Genomic DNA, 19,593 nt, shown 5'->3' with positions numbered 1-19,593 from the left:
CTCATTGCAAGCACGCACGACTAAATAGGAATACACGCCTATGGATATATTATGCTAGGATGCTTATATCATTATTACTTGCAATGCCTATGTCTTGATATTACATGGACTCTCTCATTCATGCAACGCCCGTTCATCCATTTCTGTGCCTACAATATTTTAATCCTGTTGTCTACTACAATCATCGGTACTTCTATTTTTATTTCGCTACTGCTGTTACTTCACTACTACCACTGGTACAAAAATAAATGTTACTACTGATAAATTGTTGCGAGCAAGTCTATTTTCAGGTGCAGGTGAATTGACAACTCACTTGTTAAAGCTTATAAATATTCTTTGGCTCCCCTTGTGTTGAATCAATAAATTTGGGTTTTACTTCACTCGAAGACTGTTGCGACCCCCTATACTTGTGGGTCATCACACACATACAGAAATGGGGTGACTTGCCAAGGAACAACGCTTTAAGCGATACCCACGAGTGTTGCCATCGGCCACATTCCCAACCACCCAGCAAGACACAAGGTTTAGGACGAAGATCACCATGAAAATACATTGCAAGAACAAGGCAACAATGTCGTCGTGAAAAGCCTAAAGCTCGAAGCATCTGCCAAAGAGGGGAATTGTATTCCCTCTCGCCCAGGCTGAGGGTGCCGACCCGTCGAAAAGCAGTACAACACCGATCAAACACAATAACACAATGCCTCAGGAAACAACGCTACACGCAGATCATGAACCACACGTAGCACGACCACCTTCCCACACTCCCAAGACGAAACCTCCAAAGAGAATACGATTCTAGAATGCTATCACCACCAAATCTGAGGATTTCAGGGGTTTCACCTGGGCATAGGGGAAGGAGGCAAAGGGGATGTACGTACCTCAACGTCGCCTCCAAGGAGGAACACGACGTCCCCTCCAAGGAGGAACACGACGCCTGAAACGCCGCCGACGTCGTGACCGCCGCTGTCAGCCAAAGATCTCTCCTGGCTAGAGCTCCCGACGGCCGGACCCAGTCACCCGACTAGACACCAAATCCAATGAGGAGCCGCTAAGATCAAGGCCAGTGGGGTGGGTACATTTCGAGCTGAGGATGCCATCTTCACATCGGCAGTGGAGGTCGACGGGGTGGCATAAGAGGTGAAGCAGCTAGGTCCTAGCCGCCGCCGTCCTTGGCAGCTGCACGTCAGTTTTCTGGCTGGTATGCGGGGTTGTGGAGGAAGAGAAATGCTACACCTACGGAATAATGTTTACGGAATTGCCTTACAGGCTGACATGGCTGCAGGGGATTTGTTGAAAATCAGTTTGTCGCCGTGAGTTTAGGGCCGTGATGGCTCCGCATGCTCTCCACCTAAGCCCGTAACAAATTTGCGTAGGAAGTTTGCCCGTAAGTGTAGCTTTATTGGTGGAGGAACTAGGCGACTAGAATTTCGTCGCCTCCCGAGTTAGGTGGTGTTCGTGGTTTATGCCTTCAACATGATTTTGGTCACCCAGTGATACAAACACATAGCTTCATCTGATCACGGCCACATTATTACACACTACCTCTCAGGTTAATCAAACCAACTTTATTTATTCAGCTTAATTATAACTGATTACCCCTGCATGAAATCCAGCACGGAGGTAAAAATATTACTACAGCCTAGTACACGCCCCTTCTCCATTCGCGGGCCATGGCTGCCCTGTACCCGGCATTATATGCCGCGCCGTCCGATATCGTGTCGCCGACCATCACCCCGCCACTGGTGTCGCCTTCCAGCCCGGCGCTGAGCTCGATGCCAAAGTCCGGGTGGCCGTTATTCTTTCCGGTCGTCGACGGCGAGGTGGCTGCGTACCCGGCCGTTTTTTGAGGCGTCGCGTGCCCAGAAGTTTTTACCGGCGGCAGCGGCGGCGGCATCGATAGATGCCCATAAGCTTTTGGAAGCGGCGCGCGGCGGTAGGGCCATGTGTCCAGGATCCTGTGGAGACGATGGCTGGAAGGCCATATGCCCACTGGAAGCTCGCGGAGACGATGGAGCCATTAACATGTGCCCCGGAGCTCGTGGCGTTGGCGGCGGCGGCATCAACGCTGGGACTAGCATGTAATCGTACGGCTGATGACCATAAGACCGCGCCGCTGGGTACGCAACGAAGGGCTCGTCGGAGGAAGCTCTCGTCGCCCACCGGTGCGGCACGAAGACGGCGCTGAGGCGGTACGACAGGTACAGCACGCCGCGGGTGTCGGCCCGGTGCAGCTTGCGGATCTGGTAGGCTGCAAACTGCGGAAGTGAATGGGCGGCGCCGGGTCGGTCGGGAACCAGACTCCCGCCTCGGCACCGTACAGCCCCAGCTGGCCAGCTAGCTAGCGGGTGTGTGAGTGTTTTTGGGCCTCACGCGTGCTCGCCTCGCCGCTCGCAGGGACGTCGCTGTCAACTGTCAACTGTCAACTGCGATCCGATCCGATCCGATGAATCCGCGCGCACGTGGCTGTCAACTGGGCGGTCAATTCAGCGTCCACGCCTCCTCCCCTCGCTAGCTAGCTGGATGAGTCTGCTTCGTTTCCTCGCCACGGCGTCTTCGTTCCCATCCATGCGCGCGCTGACCGCGGCCTTTACTGCGGCGCCAGATTCGCTGACGCTATGCGCCAAGTCGCAATGTTGACTCGCCTAAGGATGGCAATGGAGCGGGTTTGGACGGATATAGGAAAACCAGATCCATGCCCAAATTCATCAGCCTCGCTCTACCCCTCCCACGAAAGTATCCATGGGCATGGATGTCGCTCCAAATCCAAATCCGATGGATACCTGGATATCCATGGATATCCATACCCATAAAATTTGAGTACCATTTCAGCAATATTTCACTTGCATTTCATCAATAATAAGCTAACATGAATATTTTGGCAGCATTTCGATATTATTTCAGTAGCATTTCAGCCGTAATTATGTCGAAACTTCATAGGAATATCAAAGCAACAATATATCACATTATCGAGGAGGCGGAGCAATCAACGAAGATCCACAGTCAATGCGACCGGTGGAAGCCCTACCAGCACAATACGGTTCCGTGATTATTTAGAGTATAAAATCATTAAGGCTTAAATTAAGGGTTTGGTGATTTGGGCCTGAAAAGGACAGTCAATCATAGGTAAAATCGCATGTGTCACTGACATGTGGGTTCCACATGTCAGTTGGATATCCATCGAATATCCATGGAGCAAAAGCTCTGCCCGTGTCCGCTCCATGAATTATCGGATATCCGCCCCATGAAATCCGTGGACACACTCAACCCTCCATACCCGTGCCCGGTGGGTCGAATATCCGTGGATACCCGGATCCGTGGATAAAATTGCCATCGTGAGACTCGCCCCTCCGTTTCACACGTACTACGTCCGGCTCGGGTCAATAGAAATTCTTTTCCGGTCGAAAAAGTCCCTACCTTTGGCGGGGAAGCAACGAGAACACGAGGCTGGGCATTGAGCAGGAGGACGCCAACACAAGCTCCACCCTGCTCCGCTCAATGGTGCGTTGGCCATGTGATAAAGATGATTAAATTTTTTTGACAAATGAAATATATTAATATCGATTACACTCAACCTCTGTAACAGCTAGATGTCCTAAAGATATTACGGATGCATACAACTAATTAAGATTAAATCTTAAATTTTCATCCTGGCGCAAGTCAGCCATTTCAAAATAATGTCTTCAACAGTCAATAGCATGGTCCACCAAAATGGTGCCAAGAACGTAATTGCAATATCCTTTCTTTAATTTCTCTCCCATATATCCATGCGCGCGCTCGCTCGCGCCGCGCTGCTTTGGTACGGATAACTTGAAACAAAGCCTCCATCTCTCGCTTTGCTACGGATAACGGATCCATCGCCACGTGGGACCTCCGCCGTTCCGTTCCGTTCAGTTTCTTCTCCTTCTTCTTTCTTTCTTAAAAAAGAAATGAAAAGAAACACATGCACCAGTTTCTGTTTCCCCCTGTTGGCCCATCGCTTCCATTCGGCCATCCATCCTCACTGACAGTGGCCAGCTGCGCTTCAAAGCAACCAAATTGGTCCTCCGCCGCTCGTCCTGCTCCGCGATGCGCAGGCGCTGCTCGAGCTCGCGGTTGCGCCGCCGCTGCTCGGTCGTGATGGCCAGCGATGGTGTCGCGAGCATCTCCGCCTGCTTGCGCGTCCAAACATCATCGAAGTTCATATGCCGGCGGGGCAGCCGAGGCGCCACGCAACGGCATCGTAGGCGCGCGCCGCCTCGTGCGTCGTGTCGAAGGTGCCGAGGCGGATGCGCTCCTCGCCGGAGCGGATCTCGGCGTCGAAGCGTCTGATCGGCTGCGCGCAAACACCGCGGTAGCCAGAGGAGGAGCGGCGGCGCGGAGGCATTGTCGTCGGAGACGGAGCGTCGGCGCGGGCGCGGCGTGGCAGGCAGAGCGGCGAAAGGCGGAGGGAAAGCGACACACGGAGGAGAAACTGAACTTTTCAGGCGGTTGGCTTCGCGCCCGCGTCGCGTTTTATAGCGCGCGCGCCAGCCGAAGCGCCAACTTTCCCGTGTGGGCGCGGCAAAAAATTTAGCGCGCATCCGCTGGAGGTTCGCGCGGGCGCCCGCGCGCGCCGAACAAGCGGTTTATTTTGCGCCCGCGGGTTTTACCGCGCCCGTTGGAGATGCTCTTATTGTCTGCGACAAGGAGATATCTACGGTTGATCTGACCCAACATGGAGAAATTGACTTTTTTTTTGGTAAGTTTAACCACCCACTCGTATACGACGTCCACGCTCTTTCAAGATGTGCCAAATAATGCATACAAACACCGAGATGTCTTTTGCTAAGGTGGAACGAGAACATGTTAGGGTTAGTGGTTTTCTTGCAGATTTGGCAACATTGCAACGTTGTACGATGTTTTGAGGTTGAGCTATGGACCCGAAGATGCGCTTCATTTGCTTGATTAATAAAGTTCCTTTCTCTCTAGCAAACAAAAAAAAAATCCAACGGAATGATTGATTCATATATAGAAAGGAGCCTCGGTTACCTCACGACAAGTCGCCGGCGAAAACAGAAGATGGATTATCTTCTTGATCAATGTGGAGAGGTGCCCGCAAGGCCGCAACCGGCCGGCTGCCGATAAAGCCAACGACGAGGACCACGCTATACAGTGCTCCACATATGACGGTGAGATGCACTCATATGACGGCTATGCAGCAAACAGAATTGCTTCACCTAGGAGGAAGAAATATGGCAAGATCATATCATTCCTAGTAGAATCCCAGAGAAGGGGTGCCATCACCACCGGCCGGCGTTCGCCCACGCCTTAAACTAAATACTCCCTCCGATCCATATTAATTGACTTCAATATAGATGTATCTAGAACTAAAATGTGTCTAGATACATCCATATTAGAGTCAATTAATATGAACCGGAGGGAGTACATTAAACCCATAATGTATTGTGGATGATACTGATCGTCACCAAAGAAAAAGGAGGGGACGAGCCTCGCGTTATAACTTCCATGTTTGGCTGAATAATCATACTCATTGACTCACGGGACAAATGAGAATGCCAATTATACATACTATTACATTTTGTGATGGTCATCCAATTATGGTTTGCGGGCTGGTAATTAATTAATTACCGATCAACAAATCTGAACTTTCTAATTTACCTCCCGAGCTTAATTTTACCCTTGCAAAGTTTCACCGGAGAGAATAAATTGCAAAATGGCAGGAACAAAGTTCATTGGTTTTCCATCCGCGGTGTGGACTTGAAACTGGTGTCAACAGCAAGCTTGTTTGTTTTTGGGTCGCAAACCACATTCTTTGTTCAACAAAATACTGCCGTATCGGTTTTGATAAGCTGGAATTACTAGCTTTTGGTGCTGGAAATGCAAAGCATCACCAATCCCAAATACAGTTTCATACGCAAGACTTGCTTTTGGTGCTGGTTCCTATCTTCAGACTATATACACACTCCAAAATAGACAGCTTAGCTAGCTGGATCAATCAAAGTTCAGTTGGCCAGATTACTCAAAATTTTGGCAAGATCTCCACTACATTTACAACAATCACATCACATAGAAAATAACAATTAACAGTTGTTGATAAGAAAAACACTAAAGAACAATGAATGTTAACCTCCTACAGTTCAACTCGATCAGGGGTCTAATCAAAGAGAGGTACCGCAATTCAGAACAATGAACAACAAATGAAACTTGATGTACAGTATGAAACATGCTGCCTTACCAAACAGTTTCGAAACTGAAGTCTTGACTCAATGCATTGTAAGCCATATCGCAGAGCTAATTACAGTGTAGGAAGTTGCTGCGCATAGATAGCTCGACCAAGCTAGGCATATAATGTTGTCTCCTCCTTGTCCTCCAGCTTCCAAGTGATGCAGGCTGCAACCAGCTACAGGTCCAGATACCCTGCATGTCTTCTCGTCCTCCTCTTCATTATCCTTGAACAAGAACTGCTGGTCAGCAGATCGAGATCTAGAAGAATAAATTAGGACGCCCAAAACATAAAAAACTTCTACCACACAATTTGGAACACTAGTATATAGAACAATTCTTGACTTGTGTTTTTCTGTGACAAAAGTATCTTCCCTCCATCAGTATATACATACAACAACCTTATATATTGGCTCCCAATAACCTGTGTGTACCTGTTTGGTGTCACTCTGTTTGTTTCAGACCTAGATTGTATATGTGTGATCCAGGCCGCACAAGATGTGGTGGTGTGCTGCCAGAGCGGAGGACCTAGCCTTTTCTTCCTAATCTTTTCTTCTTTACCTGAAAGTCACAACACACAATATAAGAAATTTAAGATGAATAAACCGATGGTGCAGTTTTCCATAAGAGTTGTTACATTTCATCAATGCACTAACATGGTGTTCATGATATATGCAGTACCAGCTTTGTCATCAAAAGAGAAGTAGCCAAAGAGCAAGCACAATGTCAACGGCCAAACTTAACATATATTTCATTTAAGACAACTGTTCTACAGGAAATAACAATGCTCTATTGCTGGTAACGGAATTACTGATTCTGTACCATTACTCAAGACTTATGTCAATATTTAAGTAACCTGAACTAGGCATAGTAAAACTATGAACGAAAAAGCTTTTACACGAAAAAACTTTCATCCGAGGAAACTAATCTGACATTTTAAACTTCTACGCAAATATGCAATCATTCACATTAACCATCAAGAAAAATGATTAAGAGAGTTTAAGATAATCCACAAAAGCAACAAAAAAAAGGAATGCCCATTTAACAGTCATTTGGCCACAGTATATGTCGACATCATCTCATAAACAAGAAATTTGCCTACAAAATAAAGCTGCACAGGGAGCTCATAGTTGCACAAGATAGCAGCGCCAAATAAAACCATAGAATGCAAAACGACATGACAACCAGATGTTCAGAACCATCTAAAAGAAAAATAGATGCCATGGGAGTCACTGACTCGCCTAAACTGAGTAGCTTCACCGTGTACACAGTGTTTGAACTTTATAAACCACTTGCAGACTTTACATCCTGGTTCCGCTCCAGTAATGCCTACAGGAAGTTTTGCATAATTAAAGTAAGAACATCCTGGAAACATACAGTATGGACTACTACAAGTTTTTATTGACGCTAAAGAAAAATGGAGCATGTAACCGAGTAACCTGCAGTTCTAGCATGAAGTCGATAGTTTGTTCCGGCGACTCCAGGAATGGAGGTATACCTTGCTGCACCTGAAGCTACACCTTGGTGAGATGTACAGGAAGTGGTGAAGTAGACCAGAGAGGCAGCGATGCACTCGGATTTGTTCATTGATGCGGCTCCCTCCCCATTGCGCTCATGAGGACGCGATGAAGCCCCAGGTGGAGACCGACGAACAACGCCACCCCTCTTCAAAGGAGACGCTCCTTGCTAGAGCGTGGCGGATGACGGCCCCTGTGGCTCGCGTCGCCGCCGTCGTGTCCTCGTGACTGACACTCCCTCGCTAGTGTGCAGGCAGCCGTACTTCACTCTGATGTCCATGCGCGCGACGCGGACCGGCAAGTTCGACGGAACCGAAAGCGCACCATCCAATAGATGCACGCGCACTCCGGCGAGCAAGCCAGTCACGCCGCCATGCTTTCTGGGTGGCTACACCTCTCTCCCCTGTAGCATACAAAGAAATGACAAGAAGAATCAATGCATGAAGATATCGCTGGCACTTCGGTGCAGCTTATTGTTTGAACTGAAGTAAATATGTTTGAGGATAAAATTATTCACAAATAACTTGAAAGTGCAGTGTGAGACTTTGCCTTATAACTGCTACCTGCAAACTGACCAATTTCTGCAACCGGATCAGAAACAAAGATACAAAAAGAGTCACCTTTTAGTGGGACTTGCAGATGATCTGCTCCATCTGCACATCGTGTCCATGTCTTCCTCGGAGATGTAGGCGGTCGCCAGGGCAGCTCCGAGACGACTTGGTTGAAGCGTGCAGGCCAAAGTCCATTGAGTTTTGCGTTAACCAGAATAGAAGAATTATTGGGACGTGATAATCCACTCACTGGTTATCTGTTTCAATACAGCATACATTAGTACCTATACCTAGTAGAGAAAATGAAGAAAAGATCATTAATCTAATAAAACGGAGATGGATACATATGAAATACTACAAGTTTATTTATACATCAAAGCATTCCACCAAACAAAAGATGGAAAAGATCTGTTTTGTGTCACAAAATTATCTATACCAGCAGCGATCACATACACGAGTGAAGCATATATTGGTGCTTACTCTAGCTAATATCATCTCTGTTTTGTTCAGATGCATACAAAAGCTACCTACGTACTGAAGCAGGCAAGTAGTAAGCACTACAACCACCATAATGGGAACCATATTACTAACATCATCTTCGGTACCTTTTGAGCAGCATTCTCATTGTTCTCCAACTGCTTCATGTTTTCATCTTGCCGATTTGGGGCCTACTCAGTCAGCTGACCAGCATACGGCACATTCTCCTTGTCGTCGTCGTCATGATCGTTAGGCTGCAATTGTTCCACCTCCTCATGCTTCCCCTCTGAGGCCGCCTCCCAGTACCCACACGTCGCTCTCTTCAGCTCCTCCTCCTCCGATGAGCTTTCAACCTGAAAATGAACAAGTTTTTAGTACTGTCTATGCATAGCAAACAGTCAAAACAAAAAGGAGCACAACTAAGCAGAACAACTACTGCATAATAAGCAGCAAACAGAATTATCAGGCATACACTCAAACCTCAGCAAAAAATAGCAGGCATTCACTCAAACCTACGTGAATCAATCAATGCATTACATCTAGAACCAATTCATGACGCATTCGATGTGCTCAAATTATTAATCTGCCTTGGATAAGTAAAAAAAATTGTGCAAGCTCTTACTACCTCAACACACAAAACGAACATAGATATGAATGAAGGATTTACTACCTCTCCTCTCTTTGGCAAAGGTCTGTCGGTGAAGGCAAGGAGCAGCAGCATGCTTGGATCATCAGCTTTGTCGGGTCAGAGGTGCTCATACGCCTCTCGGGTCTTGGTCGGACCAGCGAGGAGGCTAGAGCAGGACCACACATGGTAGAGAAACGCTCAATACAGAGTATCAAAGACCATAAAACAATGGAATAATTTACACAAGGAACACATTGTGCCTGACAAAATATGGGAGTAAAATGAGCAAAGCATGCACATAAATCAAACACAGCAGATGCCCTACTTGAGATAATAGAAAGCCTTATGGATCAAATTCGCTACAGAATTAAACATGGATATTAACACTCAAAAATATTGTATGCATTGAGGCTTTAACTGACAAAATATCTAACTACTTTCCTCAACTACCAGAGAGATCAGCTCCAAAAAGCTCCTGGTTCAGCCCACACTCAATGCAAGCCAGGTTTAAGCTTTACATTCATCAACTCGACCAAACAACAAGTCAAATAAGTACTAGAGTAAAGGGATCACCAAAACCCACAAGTGTAGGGATCACAAGACCATTTCATCAGAGAAGCAACTTAGTATGGATGCGTACATTTAGGAATAAACTTTCCATGTACACGACAAAAGAAGCAGCAAGAAATTAAGCTCCAGAATATACTCCCAATACAGACCAAAGAAAATGTATAGATAGGTTCTTCCTTTGGAGCATACAAGTAACATTCATGTACAAAAACTGTGTTACCTACGTGCAATGGCACAATCGGTGTCGCAGGTATGCCCAATACAAAAAAAAAAAACAATCTAACACCAAAGAGCCAGTACTCAGGAGTTATTGCCAAACCAAGCAGACATATCCCTTCAACCAAGTAGTATTTTGGCATTCGCTCAGCTAATTGCCTTAGTAGCTTTGCGAGGAAAGAAGCAGACATCGCTAATCCAGAAAGGCAAGCTTGGTTATTACTTAAAATTTTGTAACTTCTATTATGTACTGCGTTCAGCCCCTACTACTCTGGCAACGCACCACATTCAACAAATATACAGGCTTTGATTTGGTAACAGACCCACCACAGATTAACCTCCAATCGGAAAAGTTAACAATTACTAAACACTATTTCACTAATTGATTTGCATAGGGAAATGCTCACCAGTTTATCTCGTCCCTTTCCATCAGGACATCTTCCAGTTTGCTGCATCATAGTAGTGCATTCAAAAGAACAATGAACAACCATGGATTGTCAAACATTAACAAATCGGGAAGCTGTTGTCATGCACTATTGAGTCATTCAACTTACCATCACTTGTCTATTTTCATCCTTCAGTACTGCATGGTGTTCTTCTCGGCCAGTCTTGTTTTCTTTCTGGCTTTGTTTCTTTCAACACTTGTCTTTCCTACATGCAGCACATAGAGTGAATCAGCAACTCAGTACAATCTTTCACAAAAACTTGGAATGTGGGATTCAGTCATAAAACTGACATTGATCCTCACTCTAAATGGCCTATGAATGGTTCCCTTGAGCTTTCCCCTTGCTCTGCATTCACCTTGTTCTGCCTTTCAACAACCTGTATTTAGTCAGGGCAGCATTTCAGATTCCAGATATCCTACCTAAGACAATGGGAAACCACATTACTAACTTCAGCTTCGGTACCTTTTCAGGAGCATTCTCATTGTTCTCCAACTGCTTCATGTTTTCATCTTGCCGATTTGAGGCCTGCTCAGTCAGCTGATCACCATACGACACATTCTCCTTGTCGCCGTCATCATGATCATTAGGCTGCAATTGTTCCACCTCCTCATGCTTCCCCTCCGAAGCCGCCTTCCAGTACCAACACTTCGCTCCCTTGAGCTCCTCCTCCTCCGATGAGCTATGAACCTGAAAATGAACAAGTTTTTAGTACTGTCAATGCATAGCAAACAGTCAAAACAAAAAGGAGCACAACTACTGCATAATAAGCAGAAAATAAAAGCAGAACAACTGCTGCATAATAAACAGCAAACAGAAGTATCAGGCATACACTCAAACCTCAGCAAAAAAAGTAGCAGCCACTCACTCAAACCTACCTGAATCAATCAATGCATTACATCTAGAACCAATTCATGAAGCATTCGATGTGCTCAAAATGGAAACTCTGAAAGATAGCATGTACTCATGGTAGAGAAACAGTCAATACAGAGTATCAAAGACCATGAAACAATGGAATCATCTACACCAGGAACACATGGGAGTAAAATTAACAAAGCATGCACATAAATCAAACACATCAGATGCCCAACTTGAGATAATAGGAACCATTATGGATCAAATTCGCTACAGACTTATTTTTAGCTTTTATTCTTGCATTTTTTGGATTGCAAATAAGCAAGTTAAGCATGGATATTAACACTACACACTTTGCGATATGTTCAGCCAAGTACCAGTAACAAATCATCCTCTACTAGTCTTAGTTCATATCAGCACAAGCAAAACAAAAAAATGTAGAAGAGATTCTAGCCTCTACTACTTTCTGCAATACCATGTAAAAAACAAATTTAGTAATTTGTATCTCAGCAAATACAATATGTGACCACACAGATGCAGTAAGCAGACAAGCGAAACTATTTAATCATTCTATTTGTATTTCAACAAATATAATATGTGGCCCCACAGATGCATTAAGCAGACCAAATTTGCACAAGAATTTGCACAACACTTCACTAATAGCAGTAAGCAGCACCCAAATCCTAGGCAGACAGAAAAAAAATCGACCTTCAGATGCCAATGTGGGAGTCGAGGACGTCTCCCTCGACCTGGGCCTGATCGTCCTGGTTGCGAGGAGGGGCATATCATCCCGGGCAACCACCTCTCAGTCCCCCACCACGACCATCCCGCCGTGGCTGCTTCCATCGGAGGCTAAGGCGGCGGGGGAGAGGTGGCCGGCGCCGGAGCCGTCCTTGGCGGCCGGATGAGGTTGACGGCGCGCTGCAGACCCTGTGGTCGCCGGCGGCGGTGAACGGAGAGTTCGCTGGCCGGATGCATCTGCCCCGCGCGAAGCCGGCCCGGTCACCACCATCCGCTGTAGGGGCACTGCCGTCGCCGTGGACCTCCTCATACTCCGCCGGTGACGACCAGTCTTCCCATCCTCTGCCGCGCCGGAGCCCGAACCTTTCTCCAGCGGATCCTTGTCAAGGGGGCCGGAATTTAGCCGGCGGTGTAGGTGGAGGAATTTAGGGGCGAGTAATTTTTCCCCGCGCGCCCAATCAACTTCCAACTTTATAGGGGAGAGCCACCATATATTCTGGAAATTAATTACAGCACGAAAATTAGGGATGAAATGGAGCATTTGTTTTAGTACTACCCAAACAGGTCCGATGTTGTTCAGATTCTCCTTTTCATCTTCCTCTCCGAGCCGAATCAATGATTGCATCCACTGAATTCCAGGGATTCATTTACCAAATGGAAATTGAGGAACCATAACATACACGCTTAATAAGCCACAATTGGAGGGCATCTCTTTATGCGCCAAGTAGTAGAAGCTCTATTCGGAACTGTTCCATGCATGAAATCATTGTCTGGGTAATATGTACCCTTGAGAACTCGCGTATAGAGGGTGTTCGGGTTCTACATAATCCGCCATTCATGTTTGCCCATCAGTGCTAAATTGAATAGCTCAAGCTTCCTAAACCACATTCCCCCTTTTACCATAGGTGTTGTAAGTATGTTCAAAGAGACCAAATGCAGAGAATTACGATGCAAAGAACTACTGCAATCGGGTATTTCCCAATGGTGGACATCAAGGTCTTGTGAACTTTCTTCATCAGTTTAAAGCAACGCATGCTATAAGTGAAAATCGCAGTGTTCAAAAGGAACTTCTCTTCCCGCACACGAAAGAGCTAGCTCTTTCACATACTTGGATCTTATATCGAATACATTCAGCAATATGATCAAATGATCCACTTTTAATTCTACCAACTGCCATCGTCAAACCCAAGTGGCGCTCGCTCAAAGGTTTCACTTGAATTCCCAACACTTGCTTTACATTCTGGCGAACTAGGTCCAGGCCATAACACTTTGTCCAGGCCATAACACTCTCCATAGATACTTGCACACATAAAATTAGACTTTCATCAGAGAACAACAAGTGACTGGACCTAATTCAGGGAGAATGGCATCTCATCCTTATTCCTCTATCAATATAGTTACCACTGAAAAAATTCAGTACGACAGTAAAAACTTGGGCACAAAGAATAAATAAATAAAGGGGCATTAGGCCTCCCTGCCTTAGACCCCTAGAAGGGGTAAAATATGGGAGAAGCTCATCATTTAGATGCACTGACAAGTTCATATTTGCATGTGTATATACATGTCTAAGTTGTGTTGCTGGCTAAGTTGTTGCTAGCTACTAGCATCAAGTTCATATACGCATGCGTATATACCTGGTTCGACTCCACATACTCATTTCGTACAAATTAAAAGACTGAGTCTGAATACGAGATACATTAAAGACGGAAGTAGAGAACCAAAACTACTCCCTACTCCTAAGGCATTGGGCCACACATATAAACCTCTTCGCAAATTACGACTCGAAATCAACCATGTTGACCAGGTCTGCTAACTCATATGACCATGGGGACATCTACAACACTGCCACTTCAATCATATAGCTTCACCGTAATTGTCTAGCTAGTAAATATGTGCACACGAACTACAGCTAGGAAGGATCAATTGAGCTACCTACATATATTTGCTAGTCATGGCTAGCAAATACGTGGAGTGTGTGGGCTAAGATCTATAGCGAGCTTTGATACTATGGAGTTAACTGATCCATGCATGAATGCAGACACTATCAGATCGACTGCCTAGCTAGGAAAGAGGGACTGGCCTAGCTTAGCTCTACAACTTGAAACAATAATAACAAACATTATAAATTATATTATACACTACATGAAAAGCGCGTCCGTTGACATGCTATCAATCTTTTGCCATGCTTTTCCATGTGAAAATTAATCGCTAGCCATTTACCATGTCATGGCCCGTGTACATGGTTTTCACTCTAACCACACGGAGCTCTGCACCTCAGCAGACCTCATCCATGGAGACCAGCTCTCTACCTCACTCTTTTCTGCCGAAAATCCAATGCGGGAACCCAAGTCGGTTGATCAGCATGCATGAATTCAAATCATCGAAAGTAACCCAAAGTCAGAAATCGAAGACGTGAAGTGGATCTCGGACTAGAGCACCTCATTTAGCGTCGGTCATGTCTCACGTTTCCCCACCTCACACCTTCATGAATACTATCTAATGATCATTTCGGATGGCCCTACTTATTGCATGCATAAAGTCTAAGTAAGAGTTGTAAGTGTGACTTCAGCCATGTGTCTAGGGTTAAGGGGTTGAACTATATATGATGAAACAATAGAGCTTTGCTCCTACCCATGAGACAAAGGCCTCCACGACCGGTAAGGGTGTTCTGTCTTATAGAGCTTCGACAACTGCTTCATAGTCTTCGTGTCTGGTGCGATGATGGACATATATGTAGAGTAGGAATTAGAGCTGGTTGAGAGCATCGCCAAGCCGAGGCATATCGTGCTCCTATGTCAAGATGTCGAATAAGCGGGCCTGCCCATCGGGCCATGGCGATGTCCGACGCCAAGGCCGCGTGTGACATTTGCGGTGCTCGCTGACCTGGCATCACCAGTGACGGCGAAGAGCTTTCTGAACTACGTCTTGTCACCGTTGGTCAATGAACCATGCATGTCCGCCTCTAGCTGTCGCCGGTGTGGTGTGTGGACTCTCACTCTGGGGCTCTGGCAGCATGATTTTCCACGGCACCTCGTCTATCGCCAACCACAAGCAAGAGCTCCGCTCTTATGCCTCCAATGTCCTCGCCACACCGTACCCGACGAGTGCATGTGGTGTCATTCGGTCATCACTCGCTGAGACTACACTGTGGCCGCCGGCCAGCATAAGTTAGTATGCCATCTATCATGACTTCATGATATTGTGCATTGTTGCGTCTGAACTGCTATGTTCAAATTGTCGGTAAGTAATGGATCCACTTCAGCGGCTGGAAAGTAATTGATATACTTCAGCTAGGAGCAGAAGAGATGGCTAGCTAGTTGTTTTTTCTGAAGCTATATGGATCGAAGCGCTAGATACCGTTGTACGGGCCGTATTTTGAATGTGTACGTGAAAGATAGCTCGTGCCTAAAGACAATTGACTCCATCCAAAGCAGACAAAAATCCCAAGCTGATCACCTAGAAATCACGTAGATAAGAAAAACAAGCCTAGCAAAAGGGGTCTCCACCACTTACCTGATCGATCTAAATGCCTATAGCTTCGTGCGTGAGTTGGTGAGGCTAATATATCTACCTACTAGCCAGAGGCAGATCTGAGGAGGTGGTGTTTTGGCTCATAAGTGCATGTGTACCTAATAAAAAAATTATTTTAAAAAAATGTCAAAAAAATAAAAATAAAATTTCAGATATACATCCTGATATTTTATGTTGGTACACAAGTTTTCCTGGGAAAACAACATTTTATATGTCATGTATAAAAAAATTAAAAAATTTCTTGTACGTAGTTGTGTTGGAGCATCGAAATTTATCTGTTGATGTTCTTTTTTCTAGATATACGTGCAACAATTTGTTAATAAATTTTGGACACTTTAAAATGTATTTTCACACAACGAGTTGATATGCACCCGTGAGCCGAGTTGGATTTCCCCGGATCTGACTCCATGATTGATAAAAAATCTAGCTCATTCTTTCTTTTTTGTCTTGTCTTTCTTTCTTTCTACTCAATTCTACCAGTTTAAATTAATAAGCGTATGAAAAATTAAGCAGCATTATGTATGAAAAGTTAATTAATATCGAAACCAAGGATTTAGTTATGATCAAAATTGGAATCTTTACATGAATTTTAATTGAGTTGGTTTCAAGTATCTCCTTTTTAGCTCGTATAATCGAGAAATCAAGAATCTAAAGGCACTTTAGGGGAGAAATCGTTAAGTGAGGTTACCATTTAAGTAAATTCAAATTTCATAAACATGGATGAATTTATGCATTGAAAAACTAGTACATGTTCAGAGATTTCGATGTCTTTACGAATAACATTCAACATGCACAACGGGGTACATGCATTGTTTGATGTCACGGTTAGAAGGTCGGACAGTTAATACGACAATGTGATGTTGGTGTCCTGCGGGGGAGGCAAGTAGATGGGGACGTCACCTCCGTGTTGGAGATTGGGTGCACACATTTAATGATAGTTGTTCAAGCTTAATGATGTTTCATTGTGCTTTCATTTGGCATGCATATGATGAAAGTGATAATATAACGACCGGATTCTCTACAAGGTCAACGACAAATTCCTTGTTACTAATGCAAGAACGGAGAACTAAAGGAACTCATGCTGAGTCCCACAACATTCGAGCACTTGATTTTTCCCTCACGGAATCAAGCGCGCCTTGATGAGGATACCATATGTGACATGGTAACTAAAATTACCCGCTCCATCCGTCCTATCATTCTAGATGTCATCTAAAATTACAACTTGGCACAAGTGGTTCAAATTATGATTAGCCTAAGGCGGATCTGAGTCGACGATTGATCAAAAAGCCAGTGTGTTCTTCTTTCTCGTTCTTTCTACCCCGTTCTATAAGTTCAAACTAATAAACAGAGACCGGTGGTGCAACATTGTTGGTCAAAAAATATTTGAGAGCTATCATTAGGTGATCATCGAATTATAAGTAGCATGTACGGAAATCAACACCACAAGCCCATACATAAGGGGGTGTCTGGTCGAAGGAGGGCAGCGTGACGGAGATTATGATGGCCCAGCGATCGAAGGAGGGCGGCGTGGCGGAAGAAAAGATGTTGTACGACCAAGGACCTGACACCAACGGGTAGGGACACGAGGTGCGCAACACATATTTGACCAAGCATTTGCCTAGCTTCGACGAGTTCTAGGTGAGTGGGATGGGGAGGAGTTTGTTTGCGTAGTAAGGTTGACTACCACCCTTCCTTAGTGTCGAGGAACAAAAATGGGATACCAACAAAAACAAACCGAAGAAAACAATCGAGATGAAATGGATACTGAATTACATACAAATCCTCCGTCCTAGGTGACAAATGCTTAACATTGTCAATGCCCATGATGATGGACTTGGGTTTCTGGGAAGGAGAACACTAACGAATCAACGAACCGGTCAGCCAAACTAGGCAGCCGACGAAAATTTATGATCAAGGTAAAATCGACGATATTGTATTATGTCAAACTAGGGTTATAAGGTGTTCCGTCTGATTGAACCCCCTAACGGTGGATCCTCCTAGATCTTATATAGCGGGCTAGATCTCAGAGTTCACCTCGAGGCCGAGTTACAGTACAAGTTGATTTACCCGATATGGGCTAATATACGATATCTTAACATGATATGTTCGACTTCACCTGGATTTCTTCGTGAGCTTTCTTCTACTTCTTCCTGGGCTTCGTACCAAGGATAGCAATGTTCAGGACCCGATATGGCATACCCATGTCACTAGGTACAATGATCCATCATCGTCTTCCTTCGTCTCACCTCCGGCTAGGGCCTGAACTATCTCCTCCTACAACCGCTACAGATTCGTCAACGGGTGGTTTCGCGAGAGAGTAGACGTGTGGAGTGCGGCTGCGCGGGACGTGGAGATGATATATTGAGGATAGGCTCGGCGGTGGTGTGTTGCACCAGTTAGCGACACGTTCTTGAGCAGTCTAAGAGGTTGGACCTAGTTTGAACGTCAAGCAAGTAAGTAGACACCATGGGGCCCACAAAATAGGGTTTGGGCTAAAATTGCGTGAGGAATGGTCAAAACACTTCCCATTTTTCATGGGTCCTCATATTATTATTGAAGGGTGGTGTAAACATGAAATGACAATGCAAACTCTAAAGTGGTACGTGCTTCACAAACAGGACTATCTCGCACCAAGATTGTAGACTTACATTGCGAAAATCCCCCACTTTGGAACCACTAACACAAATTATGTATGTACTTGGCTTCCTTTTGCGATTTGTCATGTTCATATGGCCCATTATAATAGAAGAAAAAAGAAAGACACGTAAAATTACCACTTACGATGGATATCTAAGGGGGTAGACATTGTAGGACCTCCAAAATAGATGAACACATGGGATCTTCATAGAAAGCCTCCTGGGAACCTAGAGTTTAGTCAAAAGAAACTGAAATCACGAATAATAAATTATAGTCAAATGCTATATTACTGCCATGCATCTCTTGCCGGTCAAGTTCCTCCCGACAAGCAAATGAGATCTAGAGCACAAGACGCGTGGTGGAACGGATCACGACGCACTAGGATTGCCCAGCAGCGACAGTTGGCGTAGATGATATATATTGAGCAAGCATGACTGAAGCCGCAACAACTCAGGTGGCCCTCACGCACAAAATCAACACCAACCACAACAAATTAAGATGAAGGTCCTTGGCGGTGGCGACGAAGAGTGCGGTCGACTTTGGGTTGTAGACGTCCCGATGTCACCGAGGAGGATATGTGAGCTAGTCTTTCGAGATAGAAAATACATAATATGCCAATCTATTGATAGGGAGGCTTGTGATAAATATTATACTCGTCGTCGTGGGTCTCTTACCCGTGGATTTCCTCCCTTATTGTGCAAGAAGGGGTCGAAATATATAGTGGGGTGGCGGAGAAGGTTATTATACATAGAGACTTCACATTGAAAAGTCGTAATGTATATACATAGAACACTGCAATTACATAAGGCGTACGGGTTGGCCGTCGTGTGAAACTTAAGTAAATTATACAACAAAGTGTTTGTGTTTTACGTTGATGGCTTTGATCTAATCTTGATCACAAACTAATGAAATCGCTATGTTTAATGTCTAAAGAAAAAGCTGCATGTGTATGTTTAACAACAATAGTGTAAGAGCATGTCTAATAGGGACGCGAAACGGCGCGGGCTATCGCGTTTCAACCGCTTTTTACCGCGTGAATCCTCCCGCGCTCCTCTAGAGCGGACGCGCCAAACGGGCGCAGGAAAATAATTTTTTCGCGCACGCTGTCGCGCTATATCAGGCGCCAAACTTGCCGCATCGCTTCGAGCGCGCTATAAAACGCCGCGTGTTCGCACAACAAACCGCCGTGGAAACTTCCAGTTGCCACTTCGTCTCGCTACGCCTCA

The 19,593-nt window shown here is 45.3% G+C and overlaps 1 protein-coding gene and 1 pseudogene across 2 annotated transcripts; both read right to left on the bottom strand.

The window, feature by feature from the left end:
- Positions 1-1,639: 1,639 nt before the first annotated feature.
- On the bottom strand, positions 1,640-4,181 carry LOC124672954 (annotated as a pseudogene).
- A 6,386-nt stretch (positions 4,182-10,567) lies between these two features.
- LOC124669721 lies at positions 10,568-12,303 on the bottom strand. Of its 2 annotated transcripts, XR_006992305.1 has the most exons (5): positions 12,167-12,303; positions 11,069-11,293; positions 10,897-10,982; positions 10,715-10,811; positions 10,568-10,609 (listed from the first exon to the last, which is right to left on the bottom strand). XR_006992305.1 is itself a non-coding variant. In XM_047206284.1 (3 exons), the coding sequence occupies exons 1-3, from the start codon at positions 12,245-12,247 to the stop codon at positions 10,905-10,907; spliced, it is 384 nt and encodes a 127-aa protein (XP_047062240.1). In that variant the 5' UTR covers positions 12,248-12,303; the 3' UTR covers positions 10,896-10,904. The 2 variants fall into 2 exon arrangements, 1 of the variants encoding a protein (XP_047062240.1); XM_047206284.1 differs by lacking the exons at positions 10,568-10,609; positions 10,715-10,811 and having other exon boundaries at positions 10,896-10,982.
- Between the last annotated feature and the right edge of the window lie 7,290 nt (positions 12,304-19,593).

The sequence above is a fragment of the Lolium rigidum genome, chromosome 7, assembly GCF_022539505.1.
Source record: "Lolium rigidum isolate FL_2022 chromosome 7, APGP_CSIRO_Lrig_0.1, whole genome shotgun sequence".
NCBI classification, from domain to species: Eukaryota; Viridiplantae; Streptophyta; class Magnoliopsida; order Poales; family Poaceae; genus Lolium; species Lolium rigidum.
This window is presented reverse-complemented; position numbering and strand designations above follow the sequence as displayed.

What these genes read in the sequence shown, in the direction of transcription:
- LOC124669721 (XM_047206284.1), bottom strand. Translation starts at nt 12,247, where the DNA reads ATGATATGCCCCTCCTCGCAACCAGGACGATCAGGCCCAGGTCGAGGG. An exon ending in TCCCACATTGGCATCTGAAG is followed by an intron (nt 11,294 to 12,166) that starts GTCGATTTTTTT and finishes GTTCATTTTCAG; the next exon opens with GTTCATAGCTCATCGGAGGA. An exon ending in ATGAGAATGCTCCTGAAAAG is followed by an intron (nt 10,983 to 11,068) that starts GTACCGAAGCTG and finishes GACTAAATACAG; the next exon opens with GTTGTTGAAAGGCAGAACAA.